This window comes from Ambystoma mexicanum, chromosome 5p, assembly GCF_040938575.1.
Source record: "Ambystoma mexicanum isolate Mex_15411 chromosome 5p, UKY_AmexF1_1, whole genome shotgun sequence".
NCBI lineage: Eukaryota > Metazoa > Chordata > Amphibia > Caudata > Ambystomatidae > Ambystoma > Ambystoma mexicanum.
This window is the reverse complement of record NC_090930.1, coordinates 411,083,563-411,105,025: the sequence shown is the minus strand read 5'-3', so window position 1 is coordinate 411,105,025 and position 21,463 is coordinate 411,083,563. Positions and strand designations below refer to the sequence as shown.

General features: G+C 50.2%; 1 protein-coding gene across 3 annotated transcripts in view; it reads left to right on the top strand.

The window, feature by feature from the left end:
* Window positions 1–21,463, top strand: part of ATP11C (ATPase phospholipid transporting 11C) — a 1,508,462-nt gene that overhangs the window by 298,123 nt on the left and 1,188,876 nt on the right. For all 3 annotated transcript variants that reach the window (XM_069612799.1, XM_069612797.1, XM_069612798.1), the window contains exon 2: window positions 16,995–17,114. In XM_069612799.1, the coding sequence (XP_069468900.1) occupies window positions 16,995–17,114 (120 nt within the window). The remainder of the gene's footprint in view (window positions 1–16,994; window positions 17,115–21,463) is intronic.

Below are 21,463 nucleotides of genomic sequence, written 5' to 3'. Positions count from 1 at the left end.
AAGACACGGACACTCTCTTCAATTCAAACACAGCCCTCCGCATATTCCACCTGTGTTCACCGCTCAGTCCCATATGAAGGCACTGCAACAAGAGGTTACACTCATGTTAGCGAAGGGAGTGATAGAATTAGTTCCAACATCACAGAGGCGCCAAGGAGTCTACTCAAGATACTTCGTCGTAAAAAAGCCGAACGGCAAATGGCGTCCCATTCTAGACTTATGCGATCTCAACAAGTCCTTAAAGAGCCTGAAATTCAAGATGCTCACTCTGCAGGAAGTGATCCGCGCAGTTCAAAAGGGAGATTTCCTGGCGTCCCTGGATTTATAGGACGCGTATTTCCATATTCCAATGTGTCGGAAACACAGGAAATTCCTACGTTTTGGAATAGGGCGAACCCACTACCAATTCACGGTTCTTCCTTTCGGGCTCAAAACCTCCCCCAGAACGTTCACAAAATGCCTGGCTCCAGTGGCTGCCTGGCTAAGGAAGCAAAGCCACCATGTATACCCATACCTCGACGACTGGCTGGTAAGGGGATCCTCCCCAGCGTCAACCAACACAAGTCTACAAGCCACCATGCAGCTTCTACAACGGCTAGGATTCGCCATAAACTTCGAGAAATCCTCTCTGCGGCCATCGAGAACGCTGGTATTCTTGGGGGCACCGTTCAAGACTCAGCTAGGGCTGGTGAAACCTTCTCTCGACAGGACCTCGAGACTCATTCAACAGGTGGCCCGGCTACGGCGAAACACCAGGATCTCAGTGAGAAAGTATGTTTCGGTCCTAGGAGCCATGGCATCCTGCATCCATCTGGTGAGAAACTGTCGACTCTTCATGAGGCCAGTCCAAGAATTCCTCGCAGACCGATGGACACAGGCTCAGGGATCGTGGTCGGACAGGATAACCGTCGACGACGACAAGCTACTTCGGACCCTTCAGTGGTGGCAGAGTTCCCACAATCTGAACAAAGGTGTGCCCCTACAGGAGCCGGAGTTCCAGAGCACCATAGTTACGGATGCGACCCTAACCGGATGGGGAGCGCACATGGGTGCTCTCCAAACGCAAGGTCGCTGCTCTCCAACGGAGTCACTCCTACACATAAACGTACTGGAACTCAGAGCGGTACGATGGGCCTTGAAGGCGTTCCTACCACACATCAAGAGGTCGCGAGTGCGAATACTGACCGACAATACAACAGCCATGTTTTATCTGAGGAAACAAGGTGGGACACGATCAAGGACTCTCTCCATAGAAGCCCAGAAAACATGGCATTGGGCATCGAAGCACGAAATCTCCCTCGTGGCTCATCACCTTCCAGGAGTGAGGAACTGCCAAGCCGACTCCCTCAGCAGAAACATGGCCCAGATACACGAGTGGGAAATGGACACGGGTCACTTGAAGAAAGTGTTCGAGAAATGGGGCCACCCCCCTCTGGACGCCTTCGCGACCAAAGAAAACAAGAAATGCGAGAAAATTGCAAGCAGGTGGCCCCAAGAGGGTTTGGTGGGGGAGGCGTTCTCCTTCCCATGGACGGACATGTTCATCTATGCTTTTCCTCCGTTTCCCCTCATACGGAAAACAATACAGTGGATACGCAGATACAATTGCCGGGTGATTCTAGTGACACCATACTGGCCGAGGCAACCGTGGTTCTCAGACCTCCTCCATCTATTGCTGGAACATCCCATAGCGTTTCCGAAAGTCCCGTACCTTCTATCCCGGGACAGAGGCACGGTGTGGCATCACGACCTGGACAGTCTCAACCTTACGTCCTGGCTCCTGACTTCTCGGAATTCGGGGCTTTAGACATTTCAGAGGAGTGCCAAGAAATTCTGCAGGCGGCTAGAGCCCCTTCCACTAACAAATCCTACTCCTATAAGTGGCAGAGATTCTGTGAATGGTGTAGAAGACAGCGGGACCTACAACCATTGTTGGTGACCCCGGAACAAGTTCTACCTTACCTGCTCCTCTTAGCAAAAAAGGGATTGTCCCCCTCATCGATAAAGGTACACCTGGCAGCCATCTCGAGGTTCACAAGGAAGAGGCAGTCGCCTCCGCTAATCAGTGACAGACTGGTGAAACACTTCATGCGGGGTTTATTTCGAGCTTTTCCCCCGGTGAAACGTTTTCCCCCGGCGTGGAGCCTCAACACAGTGTTGGCAGGTTTGATGAAACCGCCTTTCGAGCCTATGGCCACGTCCGACATGAAATTCATTTTGTGGAAGTTGGCATTCCTGATAGCTATCACATCAGCCAGACGTATCTCGGAACTACAAGCGCTGGTCGTGGACCCGCCCTACCTAAGATTCTTTAAGGACAAGGTAGTCCTGGCGACTAACCCTACGTTCGTCCCTAAGGTTCCGACGGTATATCACAAACACTCATCCGTGGTTCTGCCTACTTTTTTCGCCACTCCATCGTCGGCAGCAGAAAAAACTCTTCATACCCTGGACGTTAAGAGGGCTCTGAAATTCTACCTACATCGCACACAAGACATCAGGGCTACTCGGCAACTGTTCGTCGCATATGGTCCGTCGACGAGAGGTAAAGCAATCTCGAAACAGGGATTGGCCAGATGGGTCTCGTCGACGATTGCTTTTTGTCACTCTAAGGCCGGAAGGCCACTGCAAAGACATCCCATTCTACAAGGTCGATGTCATCCTCAACAGCGTTATGGGCCGGAATTCCGCTGACGGACATATGCCAAGCTGCGGCATGGTCAGTGCCCCACACGTTTACCCGCCACTACTGCCTTGCCAGGCAGCATGCGGATGAGGCGCAGATGGAAAGAGCTGTCCTGCGCCATCTGTTTCAGTAAGGTAAGCTCCACGTTGTGGAGAGTGCGTTTTCTACCTTTGATGACAGTATACTTTCAGTGGGAAAGGTTATATGAGTAAACTTATTACTGCTGCGCATATGTGTTGAGTAGTAGGGTGAGGGTACGTTACATTGCATTCTCACCACCGTCTCAAGTGTTACTGCTATACAATCTATTCTAAGCATGTGAATCCATGAAAGATCCAATGCTGGAGAAGGGAATAGTTTCTTACCTGTAACTCCATTTCTCCAGCATTGGTATCTTTCATGGATTCACATGCGCCCGCCAAGCCTCCCCGGGACTGCAATGTATGTGATGGATAAGTTTAACCCTTCCTATTTTGGAGGGGCCGAAATCTGAAGGGGAACCGCGGGGGCGGGCCTCTTATACTGGGACAGCCTACGGAGCATGCGTAGGCGGGTCCTAAAAGGACGTAGATAGGACACAAAAGTGTCGGAAGTTTTCCTATAGGAAAAGGCTATATATGTGTACCGAGGGGTCCCAGTCTGACGACGGGGAATATTCTAAGCATGTGAATCCATGAAAGATACCAATGCTGGAGAAATGGAGTTACAGGTAAGAAACTATTCCCTTCCCACTTCAAAATCTTATCTGGAGCATTGCCTGTACCTATACAAGAACACACGTACCATTGTTGTGGACTACGAATGTTGCCCTTGAAAATCTACTTGTTTATTATTCGTATTACAGCAAGAATGAATAGGGTAAGGGGACTGAAAGGAAGTACAAATGCTTATTTTGATTGTTGCAAGCAGCATATCAAGCTATGGGTTGTGATTGGGATCCGGGGGTGTAACCAGATATTCTGGATCCCTTGATTCATTTGGGTCGGTGCAGGGGGGGTGCCAAAGGTGTCCGTGCACGGGCCCTAAAGGTAAAGGTAAGCTTGTATTGGTCTTCCCTACTCCCGGGTACCGTCCAGTAACCGTTGGTCAAATCAATGGCTGTGTACACTTTTGACCCATGGATCTGTGCTAGCCTTTGATCAGTGTAGGGAAGTGGCCATCTTGACATGGGGAACCATTTGTTTAACTCCCTCAGGTCTGCATATAGTCTCCATTGCCCATTTCGTTTTAGTATCCACAGTACCGTGTTAAAAGGTACTGTGGATCGGACAAATGATTCCTTTATTTCTGATGTAAAGGCTAAACCCCTTCCTGGGGTGGAGCTTAGCAAGAAAGATTTCTCACGGTAAAAGAACGTTTTTACGCACAATTTTTCTATGCATTTGTAGATTATTTTAATTGGTACTTGGTGTGGCTCATAGCGCTGTTATCCCATCTGCTGATTGTAAGGAGTTGTGTGAGTGGATGGAGAGTGTCGTATGAGGGTAATATAAGGGGTCACGCCCGATGGTCTATGATGTGGTTCAAATGTGACACTGTATACTTATCACGGCAGCGTATGCTGCTTTGTTCTGGGGGCGTAGAGTTGGGATGCCTCTGAAAGGTGTAAGCATTGCATATACTGCAAAGGAGTGGCAGGTTTATGTTTGTGATCACCCAGGGAGAGGGTGTGTTTGTATCTTTCTCGATGTAGCAGGTGTGATGTGTCGTACATCACGTGTTGTCCTTGAGGGCATAGATGTTCTCTGCTACATGCTTGTGTGTGCGTCGGTGAAGAGGTGTGTGTAATTTATGTTCTGTGAGCAGGGCGATGGGTTAATGCCTTCTGCCTATTTTACACGTTGACTTGATTCGTAGTGCAAGATGGTGTTCGGGGTGATCCACCTGGTCTGGCCAAACAAGCCTTACTTATCGGACTGGGAGAATAGCCGGGTTTATGGTGACAAGAACGTAAATGTACTTTATAGAGAGTTTTCAAGGTTATGGGACCACAGGCTAAAATGAAGCAATCCAGTTTCAATCAGTGTTTACATTTTGTCGTTTCTCCCACACGCCACAGTCTTGGTGGCAATAGCCAGTCATGTATAGCCTGGCCAATCCCACCAGGTGTGGGGTGGGAGGATAGAACCACACCCATCCCATTCCAAACCAGTTTGAGTAGTGATATAGGTTTGATAAGCAAACTGCAATAGATAACGGGTTGGCCACAACCCCAAGTCCATAACATATGAAACCCTTACAGAACAAGCCATTTCCATGTGCAAGGTTCATGCCCTACTGCAAAAGCGCAATAGAAGCTGTAAATCGCGCCACCAAACATGACCACATCCTCCAGTACATCACTGGGACTACCCCAGCACTAGCAAATTGCAACACTCCATTTTGCTGCAAATTCCTGCACTTACAGGTCATATCCCTACCCGTACCCCCGCAAAAGTGCTTAGAGAGAACCTGAGCCAGGGCGGAGTGGAACTGCGTTGCGGCCTTTGGTACTTTATATTTTGGAAGAGCTCCATTTCTAGACCCCAGCAGGAGAACTGTGGCTGGAAGAAGCAGGCCATTGTTAAATGGGGGGGGGGGGGTTTCAATTCACCAAAGTTGGTTGAACTTTTTAACCCCAGGGTGTTTACTGACTCCGCATAAAGGCATGATCTCTGACATCCAATGGGGTTTATTGATCCTTGCTGGGACAGCTGCAGCTTGCCACCAATGAACAATAAATCTCGTGAGAGCCTGTGGGTGTTTGCTGTCTGGCGGCTCAGTGTCTTAGTAAGTGTTGGCACTTTGGGCCCTGTTGTTACTGGCCTCTTGCACCAGCAGTGATAGTTTAGGGCTCACTGATATGCCTCTGTATTGCCTTACTTGTAATCTGTGCGCCCAACCTACTTTGTGAGCCCGGAACATTCCCTGCTGCCTCTCCATTGGCGTACAACCTTCACAAAGTGGGGCAGGCTCTGGCCTCTCTGAACCCATCTATTCACGCTGCAGGCGAGTTGCCCCTCCATACCACCTAATCTCGCACACCACCTGCAGAAAGACTCCATGGCAAGGCTCAGGACGGCCCACTGCTGCAGTCCTGACAGTGCTTTAAGTGGGAGTAGAAGTGAGTGGAGCTCTAGTTAGGGGACGTGGCCTAAGTAACGGTGGGTTGGGTATCCCACCCAGCCGTAATTAGGCCATGCCCCCGAAGTAGGGTTCCCCCTCACCTATGGGGTGTGAGGGTCTGGCAAATGCTTGGCTCCCAGGCAGTGGGAGCCAAGCAGTAGAGCTGGGGTGCACTGGTATCATACCTTTGGTGAACACAACCTCTCCTTTTTTTCCCTTCCTGTGGGGAGTTGGAGCCTGTGATTAAGAAACAAAAGGAGAGGATGGGTGCGCCAAAGGTATGATACTAGTGCGCCCAGGCCTACAGATAACGGGTGTATCGGCCACTTTTACTCAATGAAAATAGGCAAATACATCGAAAAAATCAAAATAGGGAGTAAAAATACCCCCAACAAAAAAAGCAAATCGACGAACAGAAGCCGTACCCTGGTTTACGTCTGCAGAGCTCCTTGGATATGCTTGGATCAGTAGTACACAGATTGCCGGAGGAAGAAATTGCTGTTATTATTGTCGGAACTGAAGTGGTAAAAATGTGCATAAATAACACAAAGACTTGTTTATTACAAAAACATTGCTTTTTTACAGTTAAAACATATATTTACTCGCTTATTAAATACTCCCATTGGTAATGGCACTTACTTTTTTACTCCCCAAAGAAATAATTTTACTCCCAACTTTAAAAAATGGGGGAAAATCTTAGCTGGAGTGCATCCCAGCTCTCCTTTAGTTTCTTAATGCAACGTGCTAACCCCCAGCAGGCTGCACTTTCATTCAAGGAGCTGCATGGTTACAGGGCTGCCTGCGGGGGCTGCGACCCCCTGCAGGCAGCCTGTAAACTACACAGCTCCTTGAGTGACACGGCTTCTCCTTTTGTTTCTTTCTTTATTTTATTTATTGGATATTTGTACAGCGTCTATACAACAAATGGCGTTTCAAGGCGCCACAAGACAAAAAAGGGAGGGGGAACTAGGGAAAATGATACAATAGTGGTCCTACTAGGCCTTTTTTTTTTTTTTAAATTTAACTTTATTGGTTTTAAACAGCAAAGGTGAATCATGAGCAAGAAGCAAATTCAAACATACATAGGAACCATATATCGCTACTGCATCTTCTCCCAGCTCAGATTCAAATAGCGTAACTACAAAGACAATACAGTCAAGCGTGTGTCCACTCCGGACGAGTGAACTATATAACTCCCCTTCCCTCCCTCCCTCCCTCCCCTTTTATTGCTCATAACACTTCCGTGGCGTGATGGCGGCTATAGTCTGAAGAAACTTGCGACGCAGCAACATCTGATAGTCGTTGTCTTTGCGAATCATGAATCGTTGGTAGCATGATCGGATGTGTGACAGGCACGGACCTCTGGACGATAAGGATCTCATTTTCCATACATCGTGGAAGGCAGTTGGTGAATGCATTTATTGGCTAGGTGTTGGGTGGGCGTTCGGTCTTGACATGTAATGGCTTGCGAAGTCACCCCACGCTTCTTCGTGTTTCGCGGCCTTGTCGTGCAGGGCCGCCGTTATCTTCTCCATTGTGTAGATATTGGTGGCAACTTTCAGCCAATCTGTCTCGTTTGGCAGCCGTGGGGATTTCCATTTTATAACTAGGGCCGCCCTAGCCGCTAGAAGGAGGGGGGATACCAGACCTTTCACATGGACCAATTCGTCATCGTCCTCCTCAAGACCGAACAACGTGAGTAGGGGGGAGGGTTCTCTGTCAATGCCATCTAGTCGCTTGATCCACCCTAGAACCTCCTGCCAGTAAATGCGCACTTTAGGGCACCCCCACCACATGTGCCAATAGTCTGCTTTCGCTCCGCAATGGCGCCAGCATCTGGGATCGGAGGTTTGGAACATCTTTGAAAGCCTAAGCAGATCATACTGCCAACGGTGGAGTAGCTTTACAGCGTGCAGTTTGTATTGAGTAGCAATAGACACTCTGGCGGGCGTGTGGCATATCCGGTCCCAGGCCTGTTGGTCAAACTCTCTGCCGAAATCTTTTTCCCACCTTCCTTTGAGGCGGAGGATCGGGGAATGGTCTTTGGTGATCAGAGCTCGATACATCCTGGATATCAACCCTTTGGTCGCAGTGGTCGTGTCTAAGATTATTTCGAAGGGCGTTAGGTCTCTGCGCGTGGTGGCTTTCCATTCCTCCCTTGACAGCACCCCTTTCAGCCGTAGGTACAGGAAGATCGGGATCGGGTGAATTTGGAGGGCGTCTTCCAGATCCGAAATTGGTATGAATTTCTCTTTCCTCCACAGCTGACCGACTCTTTCTAGGCCTGCGTCAAACCAGGCTTGATACCTGGCGTGTTCAGGGATCTTCTCACGGATGCCAGGTGACCAGAGGTGGCTCAGGGGTGAGGGCCATGTTGTAACTCCTGTCATAGCCTTACCCTTCTTCCAGATGTTCCACATGGCGCCCAGTATCGGGTGTTCACGTAATGGTTTTACGAGCTTGTTCCTGGGGACCCATAGCCATTCTGCGAGGGTGACGTTGCGGAGAAAGTCATTGTCCAGCTGGACCCACTGGAGGTCCTTCCTGTCTCTTAGGTGTGGGACCAGGATCCTCAATTGCGTTGCCTGATAATATATTTCTATATCTGGAAGACCTACGCCTCCGAGCTCCTTCGGTAGTATCAGGACATCGTACGCTATTCGTGGTTTTCTGCCATCCCAGAGGAAGTAGAGTATGGTTTTCTTAACCTGTCTGAAGAAGTGTTCTGGGATCGTGACTGGAAGGGCCTGAAACGGATACAGAAAGCGAGGGAGGCTTACCATCTTGATAGCGTTCAAGCGTCCCATCCAGGAGATTGTGAGCGGCTTCCATTTCAGTAGGTCAGTCTTTAGGGCAGCTAGGAGCTGGGGGAAGTTCGCCTCGTAGAGCTGCGTAAGATCTCTTGTTATATTGATCCCCAGATAGCGCAGCGTTGATTCCTGTATGGTCAGGCCGAGGTGTGCCAACTCCCTTTGTTGTTCAGGGGAGGGTACGTTAAGCGGGAAGAGGATGGACTTAGACCTGTTGATTTTGAAACCAGATAGTGTTCCATATTCTTCGATGAGCTGGATCGCCCTCGGGACTGACGACAGGGGGTTGAGTACATGCAGCAGGATATCATCCGCATACAGGGCCAACTTGTATTCCCTTCCGTTCACTCGGATACCTTCCACAGCAGAGTCCGCCCGGAGAGCTCTGGCTAGTGGTTCTAGGGACAGCGCAAAGAGTATCGCCGAGAGGGGGCATCCTTGTCTCGTTCCTCTGGTTAGTGGGAACCAGCGCGAAAATTGGGAGTTCACCATCACTGAGGCTTTCGGGGTCGAGTAGACCGCTTTGATCGCTCGACGGAGGACTGGTCCGAGGCCTATATGCTTCAGCGTGGCTTCCAAGAAGTGCCACTCGACCCTGTCAAATGCTTTTTCCGCGTCGATTGAGAGCAATGTTGGCATGTCCGGAGATGTTCTTGATTCATGTATTAGATGGAGGGTCTTACGAGTGGAGTCAGCGCCTTGTCGACCCTGGATAAAGCCGACCTGGTCGTTGTGGATCATCGAGGGCATATGCGTCTCTAGACGGGCTGTGAGGATTCTTGTGTATATTTTGGCGTCGATGTTTAGTAGTGATATCGGACGATATGAGGCACAATGCCTCGGGTCCTTTCCTTCTTTGGGGATTACTGCTATCAGGGCCTCTGAGAAGGACGCGGGGGCTACTCCAGAATGAAGGATGTTATTAAAGAGTTCAACCATGAAGGGGAGGAGGGTACTTTGAAAGGTCTTATAAAATCCTGCCGTGTAACCGTCATTCCCAGGGGCTTTTCCTGTCGGGAGTCTTTTAATAGCGTCTTCAACTTCCTCTGCTGTAATGGGGGAGTCCAATGCCTGTGCAATATCGGCTGGGAGAGAAGGCATGTTAACCGCCGATAGGTAATCCGTAATTGCCTCCAGGCCGGGGGCATCTTGTGAGGTGTAGAGCTTCTCATAGAACGTGGCAAAGGCTTCGGGGATATTGGGGGGGCAGCGGACTCTGGGTGGTTCTTCTTCTTGTATAGCGGGCACCCACCTCTCGCGACGCTGGCCTCGGAGTCTGGTAGCGAGTAGTGCCCCCGCCTTATTACCGTGTTCATAGTGCCTCTGCTTTAGACATCGGAGTCGATGCTCAATGGCTCCAGTTTCGAGTTGGCGCAGTTCCTCCCTTTTGGCATTGGCTTGTTCTATCTTGTGTAGCCTCTCCGTAGTCGCGGTTTGTGCCAGTTGATCCAGTTGGGTGATTTCAGTCCGTAACCTATTCTCTATCAGTTGTCGTTCCCTTTTTTTGGCCGCACCTTCTCTGATGAGCACCCCTCTCCAGGTGGCTTTGCCCGCCTCCCAGACTGTGTTCGTGGAGATGTCACCTGTGTTGTTTTCCTCAAAATAGTGGGTGATGTCCTGTTCGAGTTGTTCTCGAAAAGCCAAGTCTCTGAAAAGCGATTCATTGCAGCGCCATTTGACTGACCTCCGGGGGAGGGCCATCTGATCCAGTGTGACCGTCACCATATCGTGATCCGACCAGGTGACCGGAGATATATCGGTGTCTGTCATTGCCGTTGTGAGCGCAGGCGTTAGGTATATATAGTCAATCCTGGAGTACGTGGCGTGTGGGGTCGAATAGAAGGTGTAGCCTGCGCGTGACGGGTTCCGGTGTCTCCAGGCATCTGTTAAGTTGTATACCTCCATCAAATCTGCCGCCCTCGAGTGTGCGCCGATGACTGGAGTGTTTGCAAGGGGGTCGCCAGCTTGTCTGTCGAGTTCAGGATCCATCCACGTATTGAGATCCCCACCCAGGATTACTTCGCCTTGTGCCTCAGTCATAACCTTAGGGATCGTTTGATGAAGAAACCGGGATTGGCCGGTGTTTGGTGCGTAGATGGATGCGAGCGTGACAGCGGTGCCTTGTATATTGCCCACCAGGACCATAGTTCTTCCGCTCACGTCAGACCAGGATCTCATGAGCTCGAATTGTAGGGCCTTGTTGATCAGGATGCCCACCCCAGCCTTTTTTAAGGGGCCAGAACCCCAGTGTTCAGAGCCTAGTTTGGGATGTAACACTCTCCGTTCTTCTCCTCTGGAGTATCGAGTCTCTTGTAGAAAGAGGACGTCCAAGCCTGCCCTCTTGAATTCCCGCGATACAAGAGACCTCTTGGTGGGGGAGTTGAGGCCCTTGACGTTGAGAGTGCCGATTTTAAGGGTGCCGTACCTGTCACCTGCTACGTTACTTTTCGTGGTCATTGTTGCAAGTAGCGTGTTCATCGTGTGTGTCGCGTCGTCTTCGGAAGTTAGTTGCCACAGTGGAAGTACATCGATAAATGGTTCGTGCCTCACGAGGCATCGAATTTGCAATCAACCCACCCCCCTCCCCCTCCCTTCGGGTATTGTTCATCATACCCAGTGTTCTCGGTTCCAATCTAAGTACTACATCTTTCAACCCCATGTGAAACTGAGTCTCGAAGTGGATGGCGTCCGCGTTGGACCAGACGCACTCAGCCGGTCTTTCGGCGGACCGCCTGTGAGGGTTATAGCCTCGCAACCCCCTCCCCCCATGGTAGCGTATCATAGTTCTGAGCCCCCCTCCCCCCCCATTTGATTGCTGAACATCAATCACAGGATAACAAGCAACAAGAACAATTATCTTAAGTATACAATAGAGAAAGAAAAGAAAATTCAACGATACGTGTGGGTACAATGGATGTCATTCGCCGGTCGATCTTCAGAAATGACAGTAGAAAGTGCACAATATAGAGTGTCCAGCGGGCCCATGACGTCGACCCACCACCGAGTACCAACTCCCTGGCCCATGGGTTCCGAGTAAGATTCTTCAGGGCAAGTGACGGGTGGGTGCCGTCTCATCCATTTACGTCCGGGGAGTCATTGGGACGTCTATATTTTCTTGCTCCCCTGACTTTATTCCGCTTCGGGCCCTGGGGTCTCCTTCTCTCTCCATCCCGTGCCGAGTCGTTCTGTGTTTCCTCCCGCGGGTCCGGGTCCAGGAGCTCCGCAATGCAGTTCCGGATGTCGTCTTCGGATCGGAGCGCTATTCGTCTGCCCTCGTGCTCAAAGTTGAGGGAGAAGGGGTATCCCCACCTGTACCTCGTGCCTCGGTCCGTGAGCCACTTCGTGAGGGGGCTACAGAGACGTCGTAGAGCCAGCGTGAGCGAGGAAAAATCTTGAAAGATAGTTATCTTGGCCCCGCTGAGGGTGAGGGAGTCCGCGGATCGAGCCTTCGTGAGAATCTTTGTTCTGTCTTGGTATCTATGGAACTTGGCAAGGACGGATCTCGGGCCCCCTGGTGGGCCACCGGCTCTGTATACCCGCTCAATTGCGGGCTCGTCCACATTCTCATCGGCAACTAGTATCCTAATGATATCATTTATGGTGTGTCTAAGGTCTGATTCCGTCTCACCCTCGCGCTCCGGGATCCCACAAAAGCGGAGGTTATTACGGCGCTCCCTGTTCTCTAAATCGTCAATTTTCAGTCGGATGTCTTCTTCTCTTCTCTCTATGTTGCTCATTCTGAGGTTCAGTTGGGTTTCCATTACATCAGTCGAGGCCTGGTTGTTTTCGACCCCCTCAAGCCTCTGTTCTATGTTATCGACCCGCTGGGTCATTCTATCGAGCTTGTCTCTTAAGTTTGCGCCCATGTTTCTGATCTCATTTAGGAGGGCGGCTATGTCCCCTTTGGTGGCCGCCGTATCCGCCTCGGGGTGCTCAGTCGCCATTGTTCCGTCATTATCGGGGTCCAGATCTGGGGAGATGTATGCGAACCTGGCGAGTTTGCTGCGGGTGCTCATACGGTGTGTGGGTGCGAGGAGGCACACGCCCCTATGATGGGGGCCTTTCCCTCAGCACCAGGGCCCGATTGCTTGTCGGCGTGAGGGACGGGAGCGTGACTCGGGTATCCCAGGGAGCGGGGGTGGGAGACGGGAGGAGGCACACGCCCTGGGATCAGGGGCACTGCCCTCCGTTCGTACTGTTCGTCTCCAGTGGTGGCCTCTGGTTCAATATCCTCAGCCACTCGGGTTCCACTGTCCTGCGCCGGTGTGGCCTTGGGAGTCTGTCTGGATTGTGCCTGTGAACATTCAGGGGCTAGGGGAGGCCCGGGTCAGGCTTGTAGGTGCGGGGCCCCGTCCGAAGTGTTGCCTGGCTGGTGAGGGAGTTCCGCGCCAAGCTCTGCAGCGCGGGGGGGACGATTCTCTGCTGGATGGGGGGTGGTAAGGGATTTCGCCTCCTGCAGGTCCGGGATGCCCCTCCGTTGACGGGGTGGCGTTGCCGGCAGTCTCTGTACTCAGAAAAGGGGGCGCCCTCCGGGGGGCCCTGGAAAGCGCGCGCGTAGTGCGGGCGGGAGACACTCACCCGACCTGGCGATAGCCGGTCCGCGAGGTTCCCGAAAGCTCTCCTGCGATCTGGAGGGGGGGCAGCGGTCGACTGAGGTGATGCTTCGGAGTGCGGGAGGCCGAGTAGGCCGTACGCGAGTTCGCGCAACTTCGGCGCTCGAGGAAGTGCTGCGTAGGAGGCCCGAAGGGGGCGGCTCTTGTCGGGGCGATTTCGCAGGAGAAATCGCTCCGATTTTCGTCGGAGTTTCGCCCAGAAGTCGGGGGCCAGGTCCAGGGGGCTCCGTCCGTCGTTGTTGCTCGGGTGGGGGGGCCAAAAGTGGGGGCTCAAGGCACTTTTGGGGGTTAGGGGAGCGGAGCTCACACGGAGGAGTTCTGCATCCGTGCGCCCCCTGGCGGCCGATCTACTAGGCCTTTTGACATTTGGTCGTGCAAGTGCAGAACAAGAAGTGCAAGTGGTGGGGGGGGGGGCGGAGTGCCGGTTTGCACAAAAAAAAGCAAAGTGCTAGGGAAGGCAGGGAAAAGCATGGTGAAGAGAGCAGGGCCAAGTGCTATGGAAGGCCAGGAAGGCAAGTGCCAGGGAATGCAGTGGTGCAGAACCACATGTTAAGTGCAAGGAAGGGGGTGGACTGTGCAGTGGGGGGCCTTGAGCTGTTGAGAACTCCTAGGGAACCAGGCAGCCAGCCACTGCAGCAGAGGGAGGAGTTAGCAGGGGAGGCGGAGATGGAAGAGGAGAAGAGGAAGGTCTTGAGGAGCTTTCAGAACTTAAGGTAATCCGGCTCAAGCCTAAGAGGAGCGGGGAGAATATTCCAGAGGTAGGCTCCTGCGGACGAGAGAGATCTACCTCCCCCGCCCCATTCTCTGCTGAGAGAAGCGTCTGATCTGCATAGAGTTGGCGCTAGCAGACTGAAGGGCTCTAGTAGGGCGGAATTTAGGGAGAGTGAGTTGGATGTAGCAAGGCCCCAGGCCCTAGACAGCCATGTGGATGATGCAGAGGATCTTGCATTTGATCCTAGCAGCAACCGGGAGCCAGTGGAGAAACATCAGGGCTGGAGAGATGTGGTCTCTGGGTTTGAGGACAAGGATAAGTCTTGTAGTCCTTTTCTGGATTAGTTGAAGGGGGCAAAGGGAGGATAAAGGAAGATTGAGGGAGAGGCTGTTGCAGGAGTCCAGCCTAAAGAGCACCAGAGCCCTGGAGACATTGAGTTTCTGGTTAAGGTGAGGAAAGGGAGAATGCCTCTGAGGAGGTGCAGTTGAGAGTGGGTCTTCTTGGCAAGGCCTGCGATGTGAGGAGAGAAGGAGAGAGGGAGGAATCAAAGATGACACCAAGGTGTTTAGCCTCACAAGAGAGTGAGGGGTGAGGACCCATAGAGGACGGCCAGAGGGTGGGAGGGAAGGTGGGAGCTGGGGTCCTGAATAGAATGATCTCAGTCTTACTGGCATTAAGGCTGAGATCATTGGCAGCACACCGGGACTGAATAGCAATCAGTCAGGGATGAGAGAGGAGGCAGTAGAAGGAAACTTGAAGGAAAGCTGCGTTTTGTCTACAAAACACTGGAATCGATGAGAGAAGGAGGCAATCAGGTGGGCTAAAGGGGCACGGTAGAAGTTGAAAAAACAGGGTGAGAGAGAGAGAGAGAGAGAGAGAGAGAGAGGGATAGGAGAGAGAAAAGGGCCCAGTTGAACCTGGGAGAGACGGTCAGAGAGGAAGGGTCAACCAATCCAGTGCTAGGCCTGTTATGCCAATGGTGTCCTGGAGCCGATTTGTAAGGGCGGCATGATTGACCATGTCAAAGGCAGAGGAAAGATCCAGGAGAATAAGAACAGGAGGAGAGTTGGAATCAAGATTTGAGAGCAGATCTTCACGGGTGTTCAGTAGAGCAGTTTCCATGCCTCTGGCAGCTCTGAAGCCAGACTGGCGGTCGTGGAGACAACCAACAGATTCAGTGTGTTGGATCAGTTGGGTGATGGCCAGCTTCTCCAGGAGTTTGCCCAGGAAGGGGGGAATGGAGATAAGGGCGGTAGTTGACTAGGCAAGAGGGGTCAGCAGAAGGCTTTTTAAGGAGAGGATCCAAAAGGGAGTGCTTGAGGGGTAGCGGGAAGGAGCCGGCAGTGAAGGAGTGATTACAGAAATCGGCCAGGTATGGCGCCAAGGAGGCAATGTTGTCCTTGATAGTTCTGGAGGAGCAGGGAAGCACCTGTTTTGGAGGAGACTTTCATAGAGCGGACTTGTCTAGAGACCTCATCCGGTGCTACAGGCGAGAAAGAGGAAAGTAAAGGGATGGGGAGAGGGGAGCCAAAGGAGGCATAAGAGCTGGTGGGGAGGAGTAAGGGGAGTGAGGACAGAATGTCCTGTGATTAGTTTAAAAAGTGTGAGGCCAGTGAAGTACAGAGTGACATGGATGGCAAGGGAGAACTGGAGACTGCAGAAGGATTGGCGAGTTCTTTGCAGAATTTATTTACCTTAATGAGAGGAGCTGACCCCCAGCAGGTAGTCCTTTAGCCAAAGAGCTGCGCATGGCTGAAGGGCTGCCTGCTGGTGTCGACGCTTCTGATTAGGCAAAAAGAGGCATCAGTGATGCCCATCCTTCTTCCTAATATGGAGCAGTGACACCTGCAGGCAGCCCTTCAGCCATGTGCAGCTCTTTGGATAAATGGGTTGCCTGCTGTGAGTCTGCATATCTGAGTCTAGTCAGGAGGGAGCTCCGGCTCTGGAGCGCGTTTGTATGTCTACCGGCTCAGCCCCAGGTAGCCTAAAGCCCTGGGTACTGGTATGGATGGTATCCACCACATTGCCGCTGCACAAAGGTGTGTGCTGCTCCTCTCACCATCTCCAGGCCAGGAATGGGATTCCCATGGCTACCACTCGGCTGCTTTCGTAGGTACACCTGTGACACCCTGTTTTCCTCCACCGCCACCGTTTGCGAAGCGTCGGCTGAGCTCCTGCCTTTCCACTTCTCCAGCGGCTCCACAGACGTTCTGTAGATGTCACTGGGTGGCTTCTCACCTGGTGAGATGGGATCCTCCTGGCTCGAGCCTGGGCCTGGCGCACTGCTCGGACTTCGGCGTGCTTGTTCGTCTCTTCCTTTGTCACGGGAGTTGCGAGCAGATTACTGCCGGCCTGTGCTGCCCCTCCACCCCCCTGATGGGAACCACCCATGATGGCAACCGCAATCTCCAACCTTTATTTTCTGTCCTCTGTCCATTCCATCTCTGTTTCCCCATGCCATTGTGTCCATTAACATTCTCTGGTAACCTTACCGAGGTACTTTTATAATAGAATAATCAATAAACCAATAGATGTGTGGCTGTTAAGGGGCCAGCATGATACATAAGTACATAACCAAGGTTTACAGTGGGCAAGTTGACCACGTTGAGGGTTTTCCTGTTGAGCAATGCCTGGTGACCCTAGGATATGGGGCTCGGTTGAGCCGGTGAAAGTAAAGCATGGCACAAGCTGACAAAAATACCATCTCAATTGTCAGCGTTTGCAATTTAAAGTAAGAAATTAAGCGATAATAATTTGAAATGTCGTTCTTCCCCTCACCGACTTTATTATGCCTGTGTGTGTGAATTGTCTTCCATAAAAATCTAGCAGTGGCCTTTAAAATGCATGTAGACTGATCAGGCATGGCGTCAGGAATGTAATAGGGACCTTGCTTTTGCAAAGCCCCTGACACGCAGAGTAAAATAAATGGTGCCAGAAGTCTGCAGGGAAGATTTAAATAGCAAGGTCATCTCATTTTAACTCCAGGAGTTATCAATTGTTGTAGACAGGCAATTATAAACATATAAAACCTCCAATTTAAATTGTTTACTCTCATTATTTTTGAACAGTGTCCCGGAGAAGAAAATAGAGTTGGCACCCGCACCGTGTATGTTGGCCACCGTCCAGGCTCTGAAACAGACGCTTACATTCCCCAGAAGTTTTGTGATAATAGAATTGTCTCGTCCAAGGTAAGTTTGTTCCATTAATTGAAGGGACAGGATAGCATAATAGGACAGTGTTGAAAAAGCTTGTTGTGTCTACTTCTGCTTTAGAGTGCTGCAGTTTTGGTGACAGCTAGTCAAGATGTCAATGGTCGTGTCTTTGGTGCACCCCACAAAGTTCCACGCACACGCTTTCTACCTTATCCACTCCTCTGCTGACCTCCTGGCTGTAACCGGAACTGCACTGGCTACCTGGACACCCTCTGATCTCGGGCTCAGGTCCCTCCCCCACCAGCGCCACACACCTGCACTGCCCACCTGGCAACCCCCGCACTTGGGGACTGTTTCTGTACCCCTACTGTCCGCCTTCCAGCTCTTGACACCTGATGTCTGCACTCACCCATGCACTTGCCACATGCTGGCCGTCACTTTACTTATTGTTATTATCTATTCCCATGTATTGCATTGTCCCTTCCCATTTCCCACGCACTTGCACGATCTGAATGACACCTGGCCTAGTAGGATCGTTGTCCGTCCTCCCTTTGTTACCCTCCCTTACCTCGTCGCGCCTTGAAACACTTGTGTATAGGTGCATTATAAATGCCATACCATATCACACAGTTTACTAGACTTGCAGTTTGTTTTATGCTAGACCAAAGCTAGCAGCTAAATGTACATTTCTTGAGGGGGAAAAAGAATTTCAGCTGTAAGTCAATTCATTGATTTGCTTTCTGCTCCTTTAAAAAAAGAACTCTTCCAGTTTGTGTTCTGGTCCTCTATAAAGTGTTGGCGATTGGATGAGCCACGCCCTTTCCCGATTCGCGCATACCTTTTGCTTTTGGCGATCTTTTGTTCTGTTCCAAGGTGATTTACTTAACATCGCTTTAGGTGAACGCACAAAGAAAGCAAAGGCGCCTCCTTCCCTAATTAGACACCATCGCCTACTACCTGGTGGATAAAAGAAGATGCCTGGCTTCGGAGCTCCCAAGTTTCCCAGTTCCAGTGTGAGAAAGGAATCCAGTCCTGTTTTTTTCCTTGAAATTCTGGGACTTGTAGTTGTTGTTTCCATTTAAAATGTAAGACTACAAATTCCACAATTCCCCCCCCCCCAAAATAATGGTGTCCCGACGCATGGAACTGGGGAACTTGAGAGCACTGTGGCTTCCTTCCGAATGTTTCTTGACCTTCTGAAAGCTGTTTAAGGAGAATGAAGTGTTCATTTTCAAAGTAGTATAGTTCAAATACTGGACTGACGTTTTAAGCAGGACACCCCACTTCCAATTCACACACATTTACGTCACATCAGGGGAAGAAGTAAATCACATACATACATAAAAGCAAGTAGATTTATCTATCACTCAAGTTCTTAAATGCACTCCCTCGTGTGGACCTTTCACATTTACTATTTTGCACACACCTATAGGTCCTAATGTGGCGTTAACACCCCATTCCAAGGGCTGGAACGGGGTGGGGGTAACGGCCCAGCAGCCCAAGTTAACGGCCCGAGTGAAGCAACAGCGGTTAAAGAGGGCTCTGGGCCTTTCCCCCTCACCCCCCTCCTGTTACAGCCCTTGGAACGGGATGTTAACGTCATTAGCACCTCGGGTTACCATAGCGGTAACCTGGGGTGCCAAAAAAAAGTATTTTCATTCATTGAACGGGACGCTGCGTGCGTCCCGTTCAATGACCTAAAATATTGATTCAAAATGGCCACCATGGTTATAGTAGGTGGGGCTCCATACAGAGCCCCTCTACTATGACCAGGGCGGCCGGAAAAGGGAAGCTGGTGCGGCAGGTGGCCGCCGCTGCAATCGGCTAAGTGGGGATGGTGAGGGGGGTTGGGTTAAAAAAAAAAAAATACGTGAAGGCATCGGTGCCAGGAGGGGGGGTTGAAGATGGCAGTCCATGGTGGGAGAAGCAACCTGCGAGTTCCCTGGATTATAGATTTCAACTCGCAGTCCATGGAACCTGATTGGCTGTGCCCCCATCCCGGGTGCTAATGCTATTATTTCAGAGGCAAACTATTGACTTGTTTGGTATGTGCCAAGTGTCGGGAAGAGGTACGGGAGGTGGATCAACGAGTCTCATGACGGCACTTATGCCTATGCAAAACCTCTTTTGTAGCTTTCAGAGCTTGATAGCCTATTTCTATTCTGGGTTCCATTGCCCGTCTTTGCCCTGGGACTTGTATGGCATCATCTATGTGTGGTATGCACGCTTACATGAGGCATTCAGCCTATGAGATTGGAGTGGAGTTTGCTCAGTGGTTAAATGATGCCAGTTCATCAGCTCCCCATCTCCCACAGCTTGTATCAGTGAATTTGCCCCCATCACAGAGGCCATGCATGTATAAATTTTGTAGGTTGGTTTCTGATTTAGTCCCGATTCCCTTTTCGCGTTGTAGTTCCCTGCCTTCACTGTTTTTTATACAATCAGTCGAAGGTTTATTTCGGATTTCTTCATTCACAAGATTGGATAAACATTAACAATCAAACAATAACACAACGAAAGCCATTTTAAAATCATAGGCATCCACCCACAATGCATATAATTAAAACAAACAACCAGTCAAATTGACTCCAATACCATAACACAACACAAGGCTTCTAATGTCCTGTGTCGTGCAAAATATACAGTCTCAAAATCACAGCTCTGCCTATAAATTCAACCAAGTTAAATATGCATTTTGGGCATCCTCCGAGTTCAGTATAAAAAACAGCTTCCTTGAGAGACCGAATATGATTGCCTTTGAAGTATGGTTTTAGCCATTTCTTCCTCCCTTCATGATCTTGCTGGCAAATCAAAAGAAAATGAGTGAGGTCCTCATCCACCGCCATGTTACAGTGGCATTTACATGACACCTTCATCCAACTCAACCTTTTAAACAGTGGAAGTAAATTCGGACAGGCCAAGATTAGCAACTCCTACCGGGTGGTGAATTTAACTTGACTATAGGGCCCGGACCCAATTTAAAGTTCTTCAGATTAATTTCATTAGATCAGACTCCAAGGCCTTTTTCTTAGTCAGGGTATGGATGCTTGCCTTGGCTTGCTTCAGGGTGCCATTCACTGGGTTGTTCTGTGATGCTGACAAGAACTCCTGCCAAAGGCTGTGCCCAGACCTATACAACTCATATTTGCCCATGCCCTCTGAGGCCTCCGTCTCTAAGAACCCTGTAGCCAGATTAGGGTAATTTGCAAAACCTAATTTAAATTTTGCCCAATAGGATAAAAACCTGAACTGTGCTAATAGTTCCACTCTCTGAAGTTCAAGCTAAATCCTTCGTGTAATGCTTGGGCAGCCAGGTGGGAGCCCCAGTAATTGTATCAGAAACCTGTTCTGTACAACCTCCAGAGCTTTACATTCCTGGTATGCTCACACTTCACTTCCATAGAGCATTAGTGACTCTACCTTCATCTTATATACATTTAAACACTTATCCAATCTGCAAGGCCTGCACTGATGGTCAAATCTCAGTAACCCTTTTAACCTACGGGCCACCCTTTCCAGCTTGATGTTTTGTGCGAGTGGCCCACTGACCAGTCTGAGAGAACATTAGGCCCAGATACAGATAGGAATCAACTACCTCGAATGGTACTCCTTTTATACTCCAGCTACAATGTTCAAGGTGCTTGCCAAAAATTATGATTTTAAGTTTGTTCTTACTTAGATTTAGTTTACTCTTTTCAAGAACATTTCTGGCATACGATAAACCTAGCTTGAGTACCAGGGGTGAGTCCCAGAATCACTGCGTACAGTAGAGCACTATACTCCACCTTCCCAAACCTGTGGAGGAGGAGCCTGCTATCTGCCCTGGTCAAAGTCTGACATAAGCTGTAAAAACAGTGGGGCAAGGGGACAGTGCTGCTTTACCCCTTTGTTGGAGTTAAAATAAGGGCTGATGGCAACCTGAACCAGAGTACGGTACTGCTGCTTTGGTATTGCTATAACAAATTTAAATCCATTTCAACAATCCTGAGGGCCCCCCTGGCTTCCAGCTTATGCCATAATGTGGAGCAATTGATTCAATCAAATGCCTTCTCCAGGTCAAGGGAAGCAGCATATACAGTGCCCCCCGCCACCCCGATCTTAAAACGGTTGTTAATAGAGCTCAGAGTAAAACAATGATCAATAGTCTAGACACCATGTCTAAAACCCGCCTGGGAAGTGTGTAGGGTGTTCTTTTCAGCAGCCCATTCCTCCAACTGAGATAAAAATGCATTTATAATTTTGGGGATTTTCTTTGTGTGGATACATCCAGTAATGAAATGGGTCTTTAACAGTGGGGATCCTCTAAGGCGCCCTTTTTAAATATTGGTATAATTATTCCACTTCTTCAGAGCACAGGAACCCCTGCGCCCTCTCCTACAGCTGCA